At 38.5% G+C, this 22928-nt stretch overlaps 1 protein-coding gene across 1 annotated transcript in view; it reads right to left on the reverse strand.

Annotated features, from left to right (window-relative positions):
- LOC110712915 (serine carboxypeptidase-like 1) overlaps positions 1 to 19377 on the reverse strand; it is a gene marked incomplete at its 5' end in the record, with an annotated part of 34503 nt that extends 15126 nt beyond the window's left edge. Inside the window, 6 exons of the mRNA XM_021891381.1 lie at positions 2397 to 2434; positions 3561 to 3666; positions 3908 to 4030; positions 4773 to 4852; positions 18934 to 19079; positions 19235 to 19377. Coding sequence (XP_021747073.1) covers positions 2397 to 2434; positions 3561 to 3666; positions 3908 to 4030; positions 4773 to 4852; positions 18934 to 19079; positions 19235 to 19377 — 636 coding nt within the window. The remainder of the gene's footprint in view (positions 1 to 2396; positions 2435 to 3560; positions 3667 to 3907; positions 4031 to 4772; positions 4853 to 18933; positions 19080 to 19234) is intronic.
- Positions 19378 to 22928: the final 3551 nt, after the last annotated feature.

The raw sequence follows: 22928 nt of genomic DNA on the forward strand, positions 1-22928 counted from the left end.
CTTTACCTCATTTCCCTTCAATCTTTAAAGTTTTCTTCTTCTTTATATAAATTTTTGAGTTACTAATTCGTGTTTTGATGGGTATACTTCTTTCTTTCTAAATCTATGAGTTTCAGATTCAATCATTTTGCTTTATCAAAGAGGAAAGAAAAAAAATGGAGAGAGAAAGTTGAAGGTCAAAGAAAACACTGGAGGTTAGATTTTATCAATTTGTAATTGTATTTTGTATGATTTCGTTGATCATGCATGATGATTATTTATTGTTTGATTGTTTGAAATTATTATGACTTTGTGATGAATATCAATTAAATTGCTTAATTGTTAATGAATATCAATTGTATTGCTTAATTTGTAGTTATTCTCTCTCTCTCCCCCCCCCCTCTCTCTTTCTCTCTCTCTTTTTTGTTTTTTTTTTTCTTTTGATTTCTAATCATGTTACAAATCAATAATCATTTCTCTATGATGAATCAAGATTAGATTTAAGGTGTATATTCAATTTTTTAGAGTTTACAATTGATCTTGAATATAATTTCTGTAAAAAAAAAATGAACACGTAGGAATTTAAAAATGAACATCTTTTAAAAAATGAACATTTAGTACACCGAAAATGAATATTAAGTACATAAAAAATAAACATATTTCAACAATTTATTTTATCTTTATTTTTCATTAATAATTATATACAATGAACTTGAACCTTTATGAAAATCATGTTCATTTTAATATCCTAAATGTTTATAACTTTTTGTTACATGTTCATTTTATAAGTGTTAATTTTTTAATACTAAATGTTCATTTTTATTAGGTTGAAAGTAAAATATAATACGTTGAAAGTTAAATTATCTGAACATATAGTGTTGAAAATCTGAAAAATTTATTATGAATATATATATTTCATTATTCATTACGAACATATCTGTTATTGATTATGAAATATATGACATATAGAGTGATAATTATTTATATTTTTAACTATTGTATTGATGATTATATATTATGAACATTCTAAATAATTATTATGAACATATGTTGTGATGATTATGAATTTTGATTATTTGTTATATTTTATTGAGCAGATTAATTGTATTTGTAGAAGACAAAGACTCTGAATTAGTGAAGAAACAAGTAAGAAGTGATGAAAAAGTATATGATATTACAACGAATTTGCCTTTAAGTTGGAGAATTTCCGATGTATATAATCCCAATTTTATGGTTGTATGATAAAGGTTCATTTCTAATATACTAAATGTTAATTTCTTCTTCTTTTTTTTTTTTTTTTTTTTTGACATGTTCACTTTTTATTACTGAATGTTCATTTTTTTACGTATTCATTTTTATTACTGAATATTCTTTTTTTTCTTGTTTTTTTATGTGTTTATTTTTCTAACTAAATGTTCATTTTTAAGGTCGTGATCTAGCAAATTTATGATTATATGATAATCAGATTCATTTTTAATAAATGATCATTTCCTTATAACATGTAAACTTTTAAGTATTAAATGTTCATTTTTTTTACATATTCATTTTTTGTTATTAAATGTTCATTTCTTTTTTCATGTTCATATTTTTTAACTAAATGTTCATTTTTTATTGGGTCGCGCGTTTTGGGCCTCACTTGTTGTAGCTATCTTGGCTGCACTCTAGTGCAGCCAAGACCAATTGGCCTAACAATGCATTTTTAGTTAAAATCCGAACCAGGCTCGAAAAAAGCCCAAAAACCCGCTACTTTTTCACGAGTTTGGGCACGAGAAATTATGGTATGGCCCGGTCCTACTTGATTTTTTATCACCTCTAAATTTTTTCCGTTAATGTAATTTTTTAGAAAATTTTATTAAGTTTTTATCTCGTTCTTTTTATTATATCTTTATGTTCTTTGGTAATGCATGTTTTTGTCAAATACAAACATGTTCTTTGTCAAATACATGTATGTTCTTTATGAAACACAGGATGTTCTTTCCGCTTTTTTTTTATTTATCTGGATGTACGATGAGCATTGTACACCCGTGTGTATAAACCACGGATTGATTAAATATTGCACACAATTTTGACACAATCAACTATTATTGTTATGAAGAAATGCGAGACATATCATGTGCAAATTGATTTTTAATCAAAATAAACTTTGAATTAGTGATAAAAAAAATAATCTTGGTATTATATATTTATGCATACACTACATCTAAGCTAGCTAGTTTGAAAAAAAAAAAAAATTAGAAATTTCCTTCATCTGTAAAGTATTAACTTGATTCTTTTTTTTTTTTTTTTTTTTTTTTGAAAAAACTTGGTTCTTGAATCGTTTGACTAAATATTGCAAAAATGAGAAAATAAAATCATAAAAGTTATTTTTTTACATGTCCAAAACATGCATCATCAATTCATCAGTTTTGAGAACTTACATTGATATTCATTTTCGGTACGAGTCTGTTTTTGTTCCCTACAAAATAAAGGATGGAGATAGATATAATTCGGGATTCAGGATTTTCTTCATCACAAACCAGTAGTACGAATGTAAAAACAAGAGCTAGAAGAATGCAAGAGTGCGTGCAAGACAAACAAATTCAATTTAGAGTTCAGATAGTTAGATAAATACGCAGTAGTTCTTTTTTTTTTTTTTTTTGAAACCAATACGTAGTAGTTCTTAATTAATGGTGTATTTGTATTTATAAAAATGGAAAATATTGTTTATAGTCTTTAGGGCTTCATTAAACAAAATAAACAAACATCAATTACAATGATCAATGCATGTAAACATTAACATGCATATATTCTTAAAATGATTGTTAAATTTTAAGATAATATTAAATGGACTTGGACAACCCAGAGGAGATCTAGTTCGGTCCACTTATATACACATCTTTCTCCTTCTCTAATTAGAAGGTAAATCTTTACTCCCTTTGTCCTTAATTTTTACCCCATTGCATTGGACCTTACACGGTATTCAAGGCACACTTTGTAATGTTTATAACTTTATTTTTATACGAAAAAATTATAAAAATTTGATATTAATAAAATACACAATAAGAGGAATCCAACGAGACCTCACATTACTAAATTACGAGTAGCTATTATTAGTAAATGAGAATTTATGGTTTAAGTTTTGAGGTTTGAGTATTTGACCCAATTATTTGCGATGGGGCAAAAAAATTGGGACAGGGGAGAATATAATAGCAGTAATTACCGACCCAACTCGAAAGAGATCCACAAGCTCGTCTCTTATACCATGTGATCATATATAAAAATATAAAATAGGTTTGAGCAACCAAAGAGGAGAGTTCAGTCCACATCCACTTAGCTTATAAGTAGGCCAAATTAAGGAGGTTCAATTTCATACTAAAATAAATTGATGATAGTTAATTGATATTTTGTTGAATTCGTCTTGATTTATTATTATTATTATTATTATTATTATTATTATTATTATTATTATTATTATTATTGCATGATTCCAGAAGAGAATTTTTTTTTTTTTTTATTTTTTTTTTTGAAAGCAATTCTAAAAGAGATTATACATAGATAATAATGAACTGAAATGGAACTGAATTAAACTAAACACACGTTACCATTTAGAATCTCGTTGACAACAATAGGAACAATCTTGCTATGAGTCCCCTGATATGTACAAAGAATTTGTTTTGAATTTAGAATGTTCCAAAAGCCACTGCGTGTCTGCGTGCATTCATGTAAATAAGTTACTTTAAGGAAAACAGTCCACATCTTTATATTACACAAGTTTTTATATCAAGTACTCCGTACTAAGTATTATTTTGATGCATGGATTGTAAAATGTAAAACTAAAAAGAGCATTTCTACATGGTAGGAACAATCCTGTATTTGATAATCTTTTAGAAAACACCAAAAATTTATAACTACAATATAGTGATTATTAATATAATTAAAATACACTAACCTTCTTCAAAAATTCATATACATGTTTTGATTGTAATATGTCATCACTGTAGTATGCGTCTGAGGTTGTTCCATATGAGAACCCAGTGCCAACTGGAGAATCTAGAAATATAATGCTAGCTACCTAAACGATGCCACAATAAGCAATGGTCAGAATTATGCGTTAGCAAGTGTAAATGTTAATAAATTGTGTAAATTAAATAAGTAGAGCAATTGATGTAGTATTGAAGAATTTTATCCCAAAAAATATAACGAAGAATATAGTATTTTATGTAAAATAATGATACTCTTCCATTATTTTAAAATTGTTCCATATTGATTTTCTTACACTATTTATTCGTCTTAATTTAACTATATATTTCAATTAATATTTTAAATAAAAATTTATTATGTAATATTGAGTATCTTTTTTAATTATTAGTTTTTTTTAATAGTTTTACCTCAAGCTAAATAATAAGAAGTAATGGTCCATACCTTTAAAAGTTGTGAAAGGCAATATGTAACAAACAAATTAAAATAAGGAAATACAACAAGCACTTTTGTGTTTTTTTTTTTTTGGGAGGGGGTAAGAAGGACTCTATTATATTAAACCAAAATCTTTCACAGGTTAGTTAGTCAAGCCAGTTATGCAGGTCATCGCTTAAGAATGAAAGGAAAGGTGAGAAATTCCCTTACTCCTATATATAGTTGGTTGGACTCGAATTTATGATCTCAATATCACTAGTAGTCAAGTAGAGTTCCCCACCAATATGTAGTTGGTTTGGCGGGATATGTATTATAAATTAAAACATGTCTTCTTTATACAGTAACAACACTAGTCTTATTGAGAAAAATCCTTTAACACAATGAATAAATAATTTACGTACCTTTGTCCATGAATATGGATTTAACTGAAATTGTGGTATGCTAGCTGAATTAGAAGCATTGTAATTGAATGTTAGTGGACCTGTCAAGTAGTTTAATTGTTTTAAACAACTGAAAGTACCAAATCATTACTAAAGGGGGCTGTAAAAGAGAGTTAAAACTCCATTTTCATATTATCATCTATACGAGCAACTCTTTCAAGCTAATAGCGAAGCTGTTGGAGGATAATTCACTAATTAGCTTAGAAATTATTTTTTCTAATAAAATCTAATCTACTATATATAAATAAAGTAGGCATTTTTCGGGAGCATTTGGCGCGCCACATAAGAAAATGTATTATTTTGTCCAATGAAAAATTAGATTAATAATTTATTTTAGAATTAAAAAATTTACTCGCCACCTAAGCAAAAGTGAAAAATAATATTTAAGAATTTTGACACGTATGTAAAAACAACGAATAGAGAATAATTAAAATTTAAATTATTTTAAAAAACCAATAATTATCTTCTCTTAAAAATAAAAAATAAAAACCAAAAAATAAAAACTAAGTAATAATTATCTATATGGATGCAATTTTTTTATCGCAAATATTTTTAATCTTTCCCTAGCAAATATTATAAAAGTTTGATTTTAATAACGTACTCATCGAGACGAATAAAACTAAATCTCATATGACTAATTTCCTATAATTTTTAATAGTTAAACGATTATAAATGAGACTAACATTTTAAACAGAACGAATATATTAAATAAACGCATAGGCAAAAGACTAAGACGAATAAAACTAAATCTCATATGATTAATTTCCCATAATTTTTAATAGTTAAACGATTATAAATGAGAATACTGTTTCGGGGTTTTCTGATGTCCTCCGGGAGAGTTACAATTCCGAGACTGGAACCGGACGCCTGTACCTGCAAAACAAACGGATGCTCCGGATGATTGGAGATCCGCCTCCGACGGTCAAGTTAGTACTTTATTAAGGAGTAATTAATTCGGAAATTAAAGTGATTGGGTCTCTCTAGGTGAGAGAGTTTAATGTGTGTAATCTGCGTAATCTCCCTTAATGAGGATTAAGGGAGGTATTTATAACCTCGGGAAACGTGCCAATCTAGGTTTAGGTTAACCTTGGGCTGATTGGGCTTCCCACGGAAGTTGGGCCTAGGTGACCGGTTATCCCAGGTGTCATGGGAAGGACACGTGTCGTGTCGTAATTGGTCCATAGTGGACGGATCATTGCTTGACACGTGGCAGGCTCCTATTGGCCCATGTGACGGACACATGGCGGAGCCTGATTGGTCCACTTGTCAGATGGTGATTGGTGGGGGAAAATCCCCTAATCATTTGCCCCTCACAGGTGGCACGTGACTGGTCACGTGTTACCTGTGACAGGTATCGCCCTGTAACAGGCGACGGCCTGCTACAGGTGTCACTCGGCGAGAGGCCGAGAGATTCTCCCGCCAAAATTTTGAATTCTGGAAGTGACCCTTCGCCTTCTCACTTCGCCTATATAAAGGAGTGTTGACTTCGGTCATTTTCACACTTGAACACTTTGTGAGAGAACATTCGGACCCCTGAACTTGCTCTGACATTTTGAACCCTTTCTGCCTACCGCCTGCTCTGACAAGCCGACTGCAAAGGATTTTCAGAACTTCATCAATCGTTACTCGTTCAGGTAACCGTCGGTTCTCTTACTCTTAGTTTTCTCTTTACTTTATTCTTTTTTGAAATGGCACCACGGAAGCACACGACACGACCTAGGTTAGTGATCAGCCGGTCACCGGGGACGGCTGAATCTAGGACTAGGAGTGCCGCCTGCCCTTTTCTGGACCCATCTTTGCCCTTTATACAAAGTCCGACTGTATCTGTGTCTATGCAGAGCATGATGGCCAGAACAAAAAAGACTGCCAGGATCTCAAACTCAGACGGCTCCTCCCACAGGGTGCCGATTAGTGAAACATCTGACCAGGCGCCAGATGTGGAAGTGAAACAAAGCGGCTTGAAAGCCGGCAGTTCTAAGGGAGGAGTCAAAGTGACCCCTTCCCATTTTACAGTTGACAATTCAACATTCTCTCCTGCTCCTTTTAAAGGAGAGGAGGCGGGCCCCTCCGGGAGAGGGGAGGAGTCGTCCTCTTCGGACTCGTCAGAGGACGATTCCGAGTCTAGCTCTTCTGGCCATGCTTCTCTGGACACAGAAGAGAAAAACAGTCGCCTGCAAGAGGCGAGGCTTTCTCACGCAGTTGAGAAGGGGGACGATTGGGCGGAGCCATCCGCCTCTCACCGAGAGCAAAATACCCCCTACTACTGCACGGTACCTCGGGGCCGGATCACAGTCATGCAAGAGAAAGTGGAGAGCTTTATCGCAAACCACACAATGGGCCCCGGCTTTTTAGTGTTCGTGCCGGATCCAGAAGACACAGTCGTCTGGCCGGCTGGTACCAGTTATGATGGCGCCTGCTTTGGCTGCTACGAGGCGGCCATCAAGGTTGGGCTACGCTTCCCACTACATCCGGCTGTTCAGCGGATCTTGGATGGGTATGAGTTGGGGTTATGGCAGTTAGCCCCGAACTCCTGGGTCAACGTACTCGGCTATGTGGTCGGGTGCGAACTGCACGGGGTGGAGCCGAACTTCGAGGCTTTCGCCCACATGAACTACCTCAGCCGGACCCCTAAGGCAGGCGGTACCGGCTGGTATCAATTGACGAGCCACAGGGGCTACCTCATGACGAGAGGTAAAGCAAACAAATGGAAGGACTGACGGAGCACCTTCCTTATCATTGAGAGTTCAGACACAGAGCTGAACAAGCGCTTCAACAGGTGGAACAGGAATCCGCCCCTTCTTGCAGGCGGCCGCAGCATGCCGCCTGTTCCCCCCAAGGCTAAGAAAGAGATCCTAGATAAAGGACTCTTCAAAGTAGAGTCGAAGGTGAACTCTACTTCAGGGGTACGAGAGCAAGTACCCCTGCACTGCGTCCCGAGCTTCAAATGGCTCTACGACGAGTACTTTTTGGCCGCCTGTGGCCTCAGCAGTCGGTGCTCAAGAGGTAGCCGGCCTGTCGAATACTCTGTTGTTCCATGCATTTCTTGTTATGACTTTTATTAACTTTGCTATTTGTTTTTGCAGCGGACGCCATGAGCAAAATTATCGCCTCCAAGACTGCGGCGGCCATGTTGCGGGCCTCCATCATGCAACAGTCTTCAACCGACTCCCCCAACAAGGGGGCACCCTTGGTGGGCTTCGAACCTTTCACCCTCTTTTTGGAGTTGTGTTTATGCATATACTGACTCTTTTCTTCTTTTTTAGACGGGCGCTCCAAGAGCTTCTTCTTCCCAACAGCCGGACCCCAAGGCCCAGAGGACGACTGTTGCGAGCTCTCCTGGTTCTGCCAGGAAACATGTGGCGGCTGAGAAACAGCCGGCCACTTCTTCTAAAACTCCAGCTGGGCCACCTAGAAGTATGAAATTATCCTTGTAAATTTTAGACTTGCTCCCTTCTTTACTAGGTCTAATCCGTTTGTTTATGCTTGATGCAGCCGGCCCTCAGGAGCCTGACTTGGTCGAGGTGGCCAAGTCTATGATCAAGGTCGTTCCTCCAGCTGAAAGGGAGGCGGTCAGGGGTGTCGGCACCCTTGACCTAGACGGGATTGCAGGGGTCCTTGCTGAGGTATACTTAGCATATTTTTGAGTATTTGAATTCCAGGACGCCTGTTTTCTTTTTTGTTTGGAAACTGACGCCTGTTCCCCTTTTTACTTAGGCCCTGCTCCGAGTGAACGGCCTTCGCAAGCCGCTTGACCGGAAGAACAAAGAGGTAAAGGCTGCAAAAGCTATGGCCGCCTCTGACTGTGATAAGGCAATGTTTCAAATTGCCCAAAATGAAGTTCTGACCATTGATATTATTTATTATCAGGCGCAGGCTACCGCCGCTATCCGGGCTCAGTTAGAGGCGGCCCAGAAGAGGAATAGCGAGCTGGAGGCGACCATCAACAACCTCAAGGCCGAGCTGAGACCTCTTCGCCAAAAGATGTCCTCATACGAAACCTTGGAGAAATCCTTGGCGAGCGTAAAGGTACGCCTGGTGACCCAGGAGAAGAGTCTTACTCAGGAGCTCTCGGAAAAGGCCGAGCAAGAAAAGAAAGAGCTGGTCCGAGAGATGATGGAAGACTGCTCAAATCCAGCGCATGACTTGGGGCCGCCTCTTCCCCAATGTCGACTTTTCCTCATGGGAAAAAAACGTACCGCCAGTGTTCTGATAGATATAATCAAGAGATCCTGGTGGCTGCTGAGGAAGAGGCGTTGGAGGAGGAGGAGCAGCCGGTAGTGGCGCTTGTGCCGCTTGGGGGTAATGCATCAAAGAAGGATGCAGCTGAAGCCGAGTCCAGCAAGAAGAGTGCTGACCAGGCGGCAGCTGCTAATATTGAAGATCTGCCCCCTTCTTAAGCTTTATGTCTTCTTTCCACGACCTGCGTGCCGTTTGTTTGTATTTACCCGGCCAGAGGGCCGGGGCTCTGAATATTTTGCCGGTCTTTAATGACCGGCTTCTTTTTAATGATTTTTTTTTTGTTTTGCTTCAAATTTGTTTAAGTATTGAATATTCTGATATCCAACTGTACACTATACCGACTGTTTTACATGGCCGATAGTTGCAAACAGGTACGGATAGTTAGTCACGCCGCCTATGCCCCTGGACGACTGGTTGTCTGTTTCCAGGCTAGACGATCAGTCGGCCATTTATCAAATCGGTATTCGAACCATTTTAAAGACTGGATCCCCTTTAGGCAGGCGGTCCTGTCATTTGTAAAATTTAACCAAGTAGGAAAGTTGTTTCCTACTTGTCATGCTTTTAGGCTAGAGACTTTAGGCCGTCTAGGCCGACTGTTTCCCGCCATATTAAATCTAGTGTGAATAGGTGCTGTATGAACACCTTTTTAGTTTCATACTAAAATTTTTAAGGAGTGACCAAGTAAACATGATTGTTACCTAGTCGCCAAGTAACTGAGTAGTAGAGGTATCAAGCGGTGGGTACCGGTTGTTCCCCTTTATTCGCCAATGTTTGTTGGCTTTTAACTCATAGGTTGTTAACCTAGCAGGAGTAGTGGTTGAGAGCCCCTGTTTGCTAAAAATAGGCGGACGACTCATACCTTTTAGGCTCCATACTAAGTTTGAGAGAGTGACTATGAGTTAACTTTGGTGTTACTCAGTCGCCGTCACTCCTGCTTGAGTAGTAAAGGTACCAGGCGGCGGAGGCCGGCTGAAACTTTTGATTCGCCAATGTTTGTTGGCTATTAACTCAAGAGGTACCCCCTGCATTTATCCCAAGTAATACAGGCGGTCATCTGACTCAGATGCCAACTGCTACCGCTGGTTTGGTTAGTGATAGAGTTATCCTTGTCTCAAAAACGGCTACGTGGTTGCCCTTGGGGACAGTCGTATAGGTTCCGTGTAATTAGTTTATAGAGCAATGTTCCACCCAAAAGGGAGCTGCTCTCTGCGACGAATTTCATCCGGAGGGATGCCGCCGGACGCCTGCTATGATGTTGGGACAGGTCGTATTAGTTTAAAGATTGGATCAGTTGGCTTGGCGCCTGGACTGATCATTCAGCTTGTGGAATTGGTTAGTTCTTGGTGAACGTAGGTGCTAAGTAAGAGGAGGGTAGCCGATAAGAATAAAAATTAAACATGGAGAGTAGCCGACTGTTTGTCAGTAGGCATGCCCCTCTTAGGTAAAAATGAAAACTGAGTATGGAGAGTAGCCGACTGTTTGTTAGTAGGCGTGCCCCTCTTAGTAAAAAATTGAATATTAAGTATGCAAACTTTTATTAAGTAGCCCTTGACTATTTATATCATTCAAAAGAAATATTTCTTAAGATTATCTGCATTCCAAGTTCGAGGCAACGGTTGGCCGTCTGGTGTTCCCAGACGGTAGGTACCGTCCCTGACCTCTTCACAGATTCCGTAGGGTCCTTCCCAGTTGGGAGTTAGTTTGCCAGACTCATTAGTCCTACCAACTGCTTCCATTTTTCTAAGTACAAAGTCCCCCACTTTGAGTGGACGCCTGTGTACTTTTTTGTTGTATGATCTAGTCATTCTCAGGCGGTAAATTTCATGGCGCAAGACAGCATTGCCCCTCCTTTCAGGAAGTGAGTCTAATGCCAGGCGCATGGCTTCCCAGTTTGCCTCTTCGTCATATAGCATTACTCGAAGAGTCGGCTCGTAGTGTTCTATTAGAAGAACAGCTTCCGCACCATAAGTTAGGAGGAATGGAGTTTCTCCAGTCGCCCCTTTTTCAGTCGTCCTAATGGCCCATAGAACATGTGGTAATTCATCCGCCCATAGGCCGCCTGCTCGTTCAATCTTTTTCTTGAGACCGTCTGAGATGATTTTATTAAAGGCTTCTACCTGGTCGTTTGCTTGTGGACGGCCGACAGATGCAAAGTAGTGTGCAATTCCTTGGTCACCCAACCAGCTTTTGAGAACAGGCGTCTCAAATTGGGGACCATTATCAAAGACCATAGACATGGGAACCCCGAACCGAGTGATGACATTTTTCCAAATGAATGAAATTACATCCTTCGTCTTGATTCCCTTTACAGCCTCCGCCTCCACCCATTTAGTGAAGTAGTCGACTGCAACAAGTATGTACCTCCTTCCTCCTGTAGCAGGCGTATAGGAACCCAGAATATCCATGCCCCACTTAGCAAATGGTAGTGGGCTATGAATGGTAGTGAGGTCAGTAGCCGGACGGTGAATTAGCTTGCCAAACCTTTGGCACTTGTCACATTTTTTCACCATCTCCATTGCATCTGCTTCTAAAGTAGGCCAAAAGTAGCCCTGCCGCCTTGCGCGTTGAGCAAGCGTCCTACCGCCTATATGGGAAGCGCAGTAACCAGAGTGAAGATCGTCTAGTATCTCTCGTCCCTTTTCTGGAGAAACACACTTTAAGAAGGGTTGAAGGTACCCCCTTTTGTGAAGTTCTCCCTTTATTATTTCAAAACTGGTTGCTCGTTTTTTCAGTGCTGCCGCCTGTTGATGATCATCCGGCAGGGTACCCTTTGTCAGATATACCCTGATTGGATCCATCCAGGTTGAGCTTCTGTCTAAGATTCCAATAGGTTCTTCCTCAATGCTTCTCCTCTCCATTACTTCCCAAAAAACAGTTCGAGGAGTATCACAGGAGGCGGATGATGCTAATTTTGAAAGTGCATCCGCCTGGTTGTTTTCTGATCTCGGCACTTGGGTCAGATGGAAATCCTCAAGGGAGCCGACTGCTTGTCGGACCGCCTGTAAATACTTGATCATGGCCGGATGGGTTGCTTCGTATTCGCCATTGTACTGACTCACTATCAATTGTGAATCGGAACAGGCGTCTATTTTTCTTGCTCCTGCCGCCTTGCACATGCGGATTCCGGCTAGTAAAGCTTCATATTCTGCCTCATTGTTTGAGGCCTGAAAACTGAAGCGTAAAGCATACTCGTACCTGTCGCCCTCTGGCCACTGACATATGACTCCTGCTCCACAACCATTTGAAGTAGAGCTTCCATCCACATATACCTTCCAGACTTGGTCTGTAACTTGAGAGTCAGGAGGACGAGTCATCTCAACAATAAAGTCAGCAAAGGCTTGCCCCTTCACTGCTTTTCTAGGCTCGAAAGTAACTTCGAGACTCTGTATTTCTATGGCCCATTTGATCATTCGGCCTAACGACTCCATGATGGTCAGTGGCCGCTTGATAGGTTGGTCTGTATACACGACGACTGCATGTGCCAAAAAGTAGGGCTTCAATTTTTTAACAGTCATGAAGAGTGCAAGACCAAATTTCTCCACTAAGGGATACCTCAACTAGGCATTTTTCAGTACATGACTGACAAAGTAGACCGAGAGCTGACAGCCGTCTCTTTCAGCAAGGAGAACAGCGCTTAACGCATGATCAGAGACGGCCAGGTACATGTAGAGTACTTCTTTGGGCAAAGGGCTGACCAGCCTCGGCAAGGAATGCAAGTGAAATTTCAATTTCTGGAAGGCCGCCTCAGCATCCGGCCCCCATTCAAACCTTTCCTTTTTCTTAATTGCCTGGAAAAAGTATAGGCATTTGTCGCCAGATCGGCTTAGAAATCTTCCCAAGGCCGCCAGACAACCTGTTAACTTTAGAATCTCTCGGATGGTACGAGGCGACTGCATGTCGATGACCGCCTGCACCTTCTCAGGGTTCGCCTCTATTCCTCTCTGATTGATAAGGAATCCGAGAAATTTCCCAGACTCAACTCCAAAGACACATTTCTTGGGATTGAGCATGACATGGTGCCGCCTGAGTGTGGCGAAAGTTTCTCGGAGGTCCGACAGATGATCTTTCTGAAGTTTAGACTTGACAATCATATCATCAATATATGCCTCGACATTTCTCCCAATCTGATCAAAGAACACAGTGTTTATTATTCGCTGGAAAGTGGTCGGGGCATTCTTAAGACCAAACGGCATGACCGTGTAACAGTGTAACCCCTGATTAGTGACGAAGGCCGTCTTCTCCTGATCTTTCTCCCATAAAGGAATTTGATGGAAACCAGAGTAGGCGTCCATAAAGCTCATCAAAGCATGGCCGGCTGTTGAGTTGACCAGGTTATCAATTTTAGGCAGAGGGTAACTGTCTTTGGGGCACGCCTTGTTTAAGTCTGTGTAGTCTACACACATTCGCCAGGTGCCATTCGGCTTTTTAACAAGCACCACATTTGCAACCCAGTCTGGGAAGTAGCATTGCCGAATGAACCCTGCATCAAGTAATTTTTTAACTTCGGCGGCTGCCGCCTGACTTCTTTCTTCGCCATGGTTCCGCTTCTTCTGCCGTACCGGCTTCTTTTTTGGATCCACGGCCAGTTTATGTACCGCCAGATCAGGACTAATGCCTGGCATTTCATGGACTTCGAATGCAAAGATGTCCTTGTATTCTTTCAATAGTTTGTGAAAGTCGTCACCCAGGTCCCTTAGAGCAGTCATCCCAACCTTGATTGTTCTGTCAGGACGCGAGTCATCTAAGATTAGGTCCGTATGCTCACCAGCTGGCTGAGGACGGAATTCATCCGACCGCTCCTCTGCCAATGATTGCTATTTTCTGTCTTTTCTTGCGGCCCCTGTCTGGGATGCCTTTCTCTTCTTGCCGCCTGCTTCTTGAACAGGCGCACTCTCCTTGACATTGTCAAGGTCTATTTTTCCACCGCTCGACCCAGTGGCCATAACAGTGGGCTTGACATCCGAGAGATAGCACTCACGGGCCATCCTCTGATCTCCCCTTAGGGACCCGACTGTTCCATTATCCCTCTCAAACTTGAGCAACATAAGAGATGGGATTATAACAGACTTGGAATTATTCAGGGTTGGTCGTCCCAGAATCATGTTGTAGGCCGAGAGTTCTTCTACTACCAGGAACCGGACTACCATGTGTCGTCCTTCCCCTTTTTCGCCCAAATGGATGGGTAAATCCACTCGTCCCACTGGGTGGACAACTCCTCCTCCAAACCCTACTAAAGGGTGGGATGCCGGATGTATGCAATCAGTCTGATATTTTAGTTTCGACAGACATTTGCTACTGATGAGATCTGAGGAGCTTCCGGTATCTATGAGGATTCGGCCAACTCTCTGGTTGGCCACTTTACATTCAATAACGATAGGGTCGTCATGCGGCCCTCTTACCCCTCCTAGATCTTCTTCAGTGATGACAATCTCAGGAAATGAATATTTGGAGGGCCGTTCTTGGTGAACGGAATTTACATCTAACCGTCTGATATTGTCTTTGTTGCCCCTAATAGTGGGGCCGCCTCCTGAGAAGCCGCCTGCAATGGTGTAGACGACTGCATCATCTGTATCGGAACTGTCGGCCTGTTGATTCTTTTTAGCCGACTGCTTTTTCGAGGAAGTGTTCCCCGTAGATTTCTTGACATAAGTGTCAAGATCACCTTGCTCAGCCAGGCGGTCCAGATACCGCATGAGTCTGATGCATTCATTGGTGTGATGACCAACATCTTCATGATAATCACAGAATTTTTCTTGGTTCCGGTTGTTTGCAGAACCCTTCATGGGGACCGGCTTCTCAATTGAGATCCGTCCCTTGATTTCCTTTAGGATAAATTGGCTATCCTTGTTAAACGCATACTTTGGGGAGTATGGTTTGAATTCTTTTTTCTTTTTCTGGGCCGGCTGTTTAGAGGAATCAGCCGCCCATACCTCTTTTCTCTTCTCGTCTTTGTTTGACGACTGTTTCTGTCGTCCTTCTCTTTTGTCGGACCTTCTCCCGTCTGACTGTTTTACCGTACTAAAAAGATCAGTCGCCTGTATATAAGCTTCCGCTTCAATCAAGGCCTCTTGAAGAGTCGCCACCCTCTTTCAGACCAAATCAAATTTGAAGGTCGACCCGTCTTTGAGACCTCTGAAAAAGTCAGTATAGGCTACTTCATCCGGTAACCCTTGAATCTGTATTCTCATCAGGTTAAACCGCCTGATGTAAGAACGAAGCCCCTCCTTCTCGCCCTGCTGAATTGTTCCTAAATCAAGGGTCGTCTTCTTCGCAGGGATGTTCATGGTGAAGTTGGAGGTGAATAAGTAAGCAAGCGTCTTGAAGTTATTTACACAACCAGTCGGCAGGTTGCCGAACCATTGTTGTGTGATTCCTTTGAGAGTCGCTGGGAAACACTTGCACCAAGTGGGATCATCCAACCCTTGAAGGTACATCAGGTTGGTGAATGCCATCAGATGGTCTTCTGGGTTAGTAGTGCCGTCATAGGCGCCTACTAATACATTTTTCACTTTGACCGGCTGAGCGGCTTCAGTAATTTCCTTGGAGAAGGCCGACGGCTGTTCACCAAGTCTAAGCAACCGTAGCTGCCAGTCCATAGGTTGGACATTTTTTGCTGCATGTCCACCAAACGGAGGTGGCTGTAAAAAATACTGTTGTTGCGGTACAAACGGTAAGTTTGGTACCGCCTGGTCGCTATGAAAGCCGGACTCACGGGAGGTGCCGCCTGACTGACTCTCATGATACGACTGAGTATGCCTCATCGAGGTATTTCGCAGACTGTCTTGGAAGTTTGAAGTAGAGGCCGACTCTGACAATCGGCCACTCTTCTTCTGCTCTAGCAGTAGCCGAGCGTTTGTGTATGTTTTCCTCGACCCGTCCGCCTGAATATGACGAACAGGTTTCCTATTTCCTGGAGTAGGAAAACGGTATTTTGTGAAATCAAGGGCAGGTGGCTCCCACTTCCTAGATTTAGGATGAGGGGTCGTCTCTCGCCCTTGAACTGGCTTCCTCTTCCGTGAAGTGGAGGGTTTCTTAGCCGACTGCTCCTTGTCCAGAGCAGGCGGCTTCTTCTTGATCAACTCTTGAATTTCTCCCTTGAAGTCCCTCATGAAGGTCATGAGTTCGTTCCTTGTGATGGGAGCAGACCCATCAGTCGGCTGCTGCCGAACAGGCGGTGCGCCTGCTGGATCGCTTCCAGTTTGAAGATGTCCCCATTCCCTCCTTTCGGTATGACGGGTACGTCGGGCCCTTAGGGTCCCGTCTGAAGCTGTGTGAGCTTCAACTTCAAATTCATTCTCAGTATCGTGGTCCGACTGAACTAGAGGGTCGTCCAGGGGACGTCTCTCTTCAGGAGCCGGTACAAACGTGGATACCATCTCCAAAGTACTCTCCCCACAGACGGCGCCAAGATGTTTCGGGGTTTTCTGATGTCCTGCGGGAGAGTTACAATTCCGAGACTGGAACCGGACGCCTGTACCTGCAAAACAAACGGATGCTCCGGATGATTGGAGATCCGCCTCCGACGGTCAAGTTAGTACTTGATTAAGGAGTAATTAATGCGGAAATTAAAGTGATTGGGTCTCTCTAGGTGAGAGAGTTTAATGTGTGTAATCTGCGTAATCTCCCTTAATGAGGATTAAGGGAGGTATTTATAACCTCGGGAAACGTGTCAATCTAGGTTTAGGTTAACCTTGGGCTGATTGGGCTTCCCACGGAAGTTGGGCCTAGGTGACCGGTTATCCCAGGTGTCATGGGAAGGACACGTGTCGTGTCGTAATTGGTCCATAGTGGACGGATCATTGCTTGACACGTGGCAGGCTCCTATTGGCCCATGTGACGGACACATGGCGGAACCTGATTGGTCCACTTGTCAGATGGTGATTGGTGGGGAAAAATCCCCTAATCAACTACCATTTTAAACAGAACGAGTATATTAAATAAACACATAGACAAAAAGACTTATTTTGATCAATAAAAAAGCTACATAAGCAAAATTAGTGAATAAGGTTTGAGATTTTAAATTCAAGCGTCACATAAAATTAATAAAACAACAAAAGATAATTTTAGCGTTAAAATTAAAAATTTATCTTATGATATTAGAAATTTTATCCATATATTTAGTGAATGATCTTCATAAATATACAAAATTTTAAATTAATAAAGTAATTTATTAGAACCGTGCATCGCACGGGATTTTTCGGGAGTATTTGGCACGCCACATAAGAAAAGATATTATTTTGTCCAATGAAAAATTAGATTAATAATTTATTTTAGAATTAAAAAATTTACTCGCCACCTAAGCAAAAGTGACGAATAATATCTAAGAATTTTGACAGATACGTAAAAACAACGAATAGAGAATAATTAAAATTTAAATTATTTTTAAAAACCTATAATTATCTTCTCTTAAAAATTAAAAAAAAAATAAAAATATTTATCTATATGAATGCAAATATTTTTAATCTTTTCCTAGCAAATATTATAAAACCAAATCTCATATGACTAATTTCCCATAATTGTTAATAGTTAAACGATTATAAATGAGACTAACATTCTAAACATAACGGGTATATTAAATAAATGCACAGACAAAAGACTAAGACGAATAAAACTAAATCTCATATGACTAATTTCCCATAATTTTTAATAGTTAAACAATTATAAATGAGACTACCATTTTAAATAGAACGAGCATATTAAATAAACACATAGCCAAAAGACTTATTTTGATCAATTAAAAAAAACTAGATTTGTCATTTATTTTATGAATTAAAAATTTAAATTGTCACATAAGCAAAATTAGTGAATAAGGTTTGAGATTTTAAATTCAAGCGTCACATAAAATTAATAAAACAACAAAAGATAACTTTAGTGTTAAAATTAAAAATTTATCTTATGATATTAGAAATTTTATCCATATATTTAATGAATGATCTTCATAAATATACAAAATTTGAAATTAAATAAAATAATTTATTAGAACCGTGCATCGCACGGGCTTACATCTGGTATTAATTAATTGAAGAATAAAGTTGAAAAAAATAAATGACAACTAGCTTGCCATGCATTAAAGTAAAATTTAGCTAGAAAAATTATAACTAAAAAAGATGATGTGACAATTTAAACTAGAAGATAAAACAGGTTGCTATTAAGTTGCTCTATCTAATTTATTTGTCATAATATTGTACTATCTCACTCAAGCAAAAGCTAGAGTTTTTTTAAAAATAAGGAAAATACACAAATATAGTCACAAATTTTTATTTATTTATTTTTTTAATATATATATATATATATATATATATATATATATATATATATATATGTATATATATATATGTATATATATATATATATGTGTATATATATATATATATATGTATATATATATATATATATGTATATATATTAAAGCTTGACTAAGAAATTTTTGAAATAGTAAGTCAGAATTTTACTACTAATCGTCTAGTCTAATATATTGTCTGAATTTATCTAATTTTATCTGAGTTTATTTGAACTTTTTTTTTTAAAGAAGTTTATTTGAACTTAATATATCTTAATTTGAATAATTCATATTAAATCTTGTTATAAGTTTGTTGTCTAAATTTATTCGTCTTGTCATAAATTTGAATTTATTTTCAAAATTATTAACTTATTTAAACTTATTTTTTCTCGACTATGCACCAACTAGTTGAATAAAACAACTCGTACGATTGGTTGTGTATTAGTGTAAACATTGCACAAATTTAAACCTACTAAAAATAAATAAATTATTAAAAAAAAAAAAAAAAGTAGGAGCAAGAAGAAAAAACGACACAACTATATATTATGAATAATATCGTTATTTTTGTTATCTTATTTTTAAGTGAAAGATACAGATACCTACCGATTTCATAAACAAGACCAGAGAAAGCAGAACAACCAGGACCTCCAGTAAGCCAAAGCAGAAGAGGGTCTTCTTCTACATTTCTTTCTGATTCAATGAAGTAATAGAATAATTGCACTTCCTCTGATTTTCCAACCCCTATATATCTGCCTCATTATAAATAACCAACCAAAAAAATATAATTTTTTTTCAATTTGTTATTAGCATACCTTGACAAATAATCGTTGTACAAAAGTGTTTCTAGGAAGAACTGTTAGAGACGGAGGGAACATAAAATAATCAGTACGATGATATATCTTACCCGGTTTCGAGGGTGAAAGGTAGATTGCCAGGATAACCAGGTAGAGACTTGATAATCTTGGATTGTGATTGAGAAAAAGAGATTAAAGCTGAGATCAAAATTAGCTGCAAAATTTGAATTTTGTGTAAGTTGATCCTGTTTGTTTTTGGTTAATACCAGAGAAACAATAGAAACTTTTAAAGAATAAATAAAAGGGTGGGTAGTAGATTGTTTGATTAATCTGCTTACTGACTTTTAAGGGCAGATTATTAAATTCTAATTAGATGCATAATCACATGTTTCATGTAATCATGTTCATATGTAATATGTTGAGTTGTTGACTACTCTATTTGGCGAATAATTTATTTAGCAATATTTATAGTAATATTACTTTGATTAGCGAAAGAAATTAGTGCAAGCCTATGAAGTATTAACATATTTACTGATTGTTGTCTGACTTTACTGTTAAATTAGTTGATATTTTAAAGAAATTTTCTAAATGGTACCATTAAACTATTGGCTTTTCCAAGTAGTAACTTTATTTTATTTTTCTTTCGATTGGTACTAATCAAAATAGTAAACTTGCTGTTATTATAAAAAGTTAAGTATAGGTTAATTTGCTAATATTATTACCGTAATACCCCTTGTATTCCTTCCATGGAGGCTTCTCCTTTAAATTTAACTCCTCTCATCTGGCAACTCTCCATAATATTGCTTTTTAATCATTGCACATTCACTACAGGTCTCTAGCTAATTAGATAATTCCTCCGTTTCAAAATGATGTTCCTGTTTCGTAAATCGATGCAAGTTTTTACTCATCTTTGACCATAAATATCTTTAATTTTAAGAAAAATTAGAAATAATAATCCCAACTTTCATCAATTTTGGTTGAATAATCCCAACTTTGAATTATTTTGTAATAATCCAAATATTAGGGGGGTCTTGTTTTTCTTCATTTCCTAACCGGTCAACAAAAGTTAATGACCTATTATATCAGGTCACTTGGCACGTGTCAAGTCTTGATTGGTCCAGAAAAAATTTAAAATTTTTTTTAAAAAAAAAAGGAAAAAACCCAGAAAATCAGAAAACTACCACTCAACCTCCGCTTCACCAACCGACCCACCCTAACTTCCACCCCGCTGCCAACTTGCCGCCCCTCGGTCGCCGGCCCGCCACGCTTCCCCCACTACCTGGCGTCGCTGTTTTCCTCTCTCCCTGAAACACTTTCCCATTCCACCACGAAACCACCAACAAACCCTTCCCCACTGCCAAAAACCCCAAATCTTTCCTCCCACCACCTCAAAACCCTAGCGGCTAGGGTTTTCTATGGTAGGGGAGAGGTATTTGGCAGTTTTCGATGGTGGGGGAGGTGGTTTAAGGGATTTTCGAGAGGAGGGAGAGGTTTCAAGGGAGGATGGTGGTTTTCAATTGAGAATTGTTGCCGGGGATAAAGAGGGACGGTGGGGGTTCGCAGCACTAACGTGAGGAGGAAACCGACGCAATGGGAAGGGGGTTAGGTGGTGGCCGGGATTAGGTAGTTAGGCCCTTTTGGGGATCGGTTTGGTTTTCGCTGTTTGGCTGGTGGCCGAGATTAGGGGGTTTAGGCGGTGGTCGGAATTATTAGGTGGCGTTTTTTTTTAATTTTGTTTTTTTTATAAATTGTTTTAGCCAATTCACATATGACACGTGACACTTTAAAAAAAAAAAATTAACCCATTCAACTTGTCACCGGTTTTTGGGATTGAAGAAAAAGAACTACCCCCAAAGTTCAAATTATTCTAAAATAATCCAAAGTTGGGGTTATTATTTCTAATTTTTTCCTTAAATTTACACTAGCCAAAATTATAGAAGTTAGATATTAATAAGTTATTCACCAATTTGAATCAAACTTGATTTCACGTGACTATTTTTGTTCTTATAGGTTAAGAGAAATGTAGAAGATTATTTTCTTTTTTAAAGTAAAAAATTCCAAACAGGATTCATCATTGTGAGTATAATATTGCCTCTAACCCTCCATTACTTATGCGCTCACTCTTTCTACTCAACAACCTCAATAGCCGCCATTGTAGCTTTAAATATAATAGCGCTGGTTCCGAAAACTATAGCGGTGGTTCCATTAGTGGTTTTGAACAGAGATTCGTTACCAAAGTTTTTATCCGTCAAATGTTTAATTAATTTTAATGATCGGGCTCACTTAGTAATATTAATTGCTTTTGTAATCATTAGCAAAGAGCACAAGACCAAGGTAAACAAGAAAACAGATTGGGAATGTTCAATTGATCATGTCATAAAACTTGTTCTATTTGTTTAGCCCAAGAATTTGCTCACAATTCATCAATGTGGTCTTGATAAAGAACAAAACATCATCCTAAAAATAAAAAAAAGGAAAAGAAAAAGAAAAATTTATTACACTACAAAAAGGAAATTTTGACAATTACCACCTTCTGTTATGTCCATTTTAGCAATTATCACTTTTTTTTTTTTTTTTTTGAAAATTACCACCTTTTATTTTCAAAAACATCAAAAATTACCACATTTTTGCCCCCCAACTACCACGTGACGTCATTTTGGGCCCATTCTTTCCCTTCCCTCCGTACTTCCCTCACATTTCTTATTCTTATGTGGCTTCTCATCTCCCCTTTCACTTTTTTTCTCCCAAACCACCAATAATTGTTCGTCAATTTTAATTTAGAGGAGTGAATTGAAGTGTTTTTGATTGTTTGGGGGAAAAAGTGAAAGGGGCCGAGGGATGAGAATCGAGTTAGGAATGAGAAATGTGAGGGAAATAGGGAGGAAAGGGAAAGAATGAGCCCAAAATGACGTCATGTGGTAGTTGGGAGGCAAGAAGGTGGTAACTTTGGATTTTTTGAAAATAGAAGGTGGTAATTTTCAATAAAAAAAAGGTGGTAATTGTCAAAATTTTCCTGCAAAAATAATAAGAAGGTGGAAATTCAAGTTGCAAATGTAAGGGGGAAAGGGTGAAAATGGAAGAAAAGGTCAGAAAATGGGAGGAATAAGAACTAAAAAAATGGAGGGAAGTGGAAGATAAGGGGTATTAAGGTAATTATATTAGCAAACTAACCTATACTTAACATTTTAATAACAAGTTTGTTGTATTGATTAGTATAAAAATTGGGTGGCATTAATTGAAAGAAAGATAAAATAAGGGTACCACTCGAAAAAGTCAATAGTTCAATGGTACGGTATCATTTGGAAAATCCCTATTTTAAATTTAAATACGAGATATATACAAGCTTGTCTTTTCAGTTTTCACTAGAAGGTGTTTTAGCTTTTGAAGTAGAAGTAAATATAGTAAATCGCTAAATAAAGCCTTAAATTACTTGATTTTGCCTACATTTTGCGTCAAATTGACATCATTACCTTTCCACCCTTTCCCTCTCACACTCCTCCTACCACCACCACAACAACCAACGCCACCAAAAACACACCAAAAATCCACTAATCCCACCACCACTATTACTGTGCATCAGAGCACACCACCACCATAGTCGTCATCACTACCTGCTGAAAGTTATAAAAAAAAAAGGAAATAGTTTGACTAAAATCGATGTGTTTTGGCCAACAGACTAATTAAATATAGACAAACCGACCAATCCCACCAATTTTTCTACACAAGGACGACTAGGTTATACCAGCTTGTCTTACCAGTTAACTAGATCACACTAACTTTGGTCAAATTGGGTTAGTTGATTCA

Source organism: Chenopodium quinoa, unplaced genomic scaffold (genome assembly GCF_001683475.1).
Source record: "Chenopodium quinoa cultivar QQ74 unplaced genomic scaffold, ASM168347v1, whole genome shotgun sequence".
Classification (NCBI taxonomy): Eukaryota; Viridiplantae; Streptophyta; class Magnoliopsida; order Caryophyllales; family Amaranthaceae; genus Chenopodium; species Chenopodium quinoa.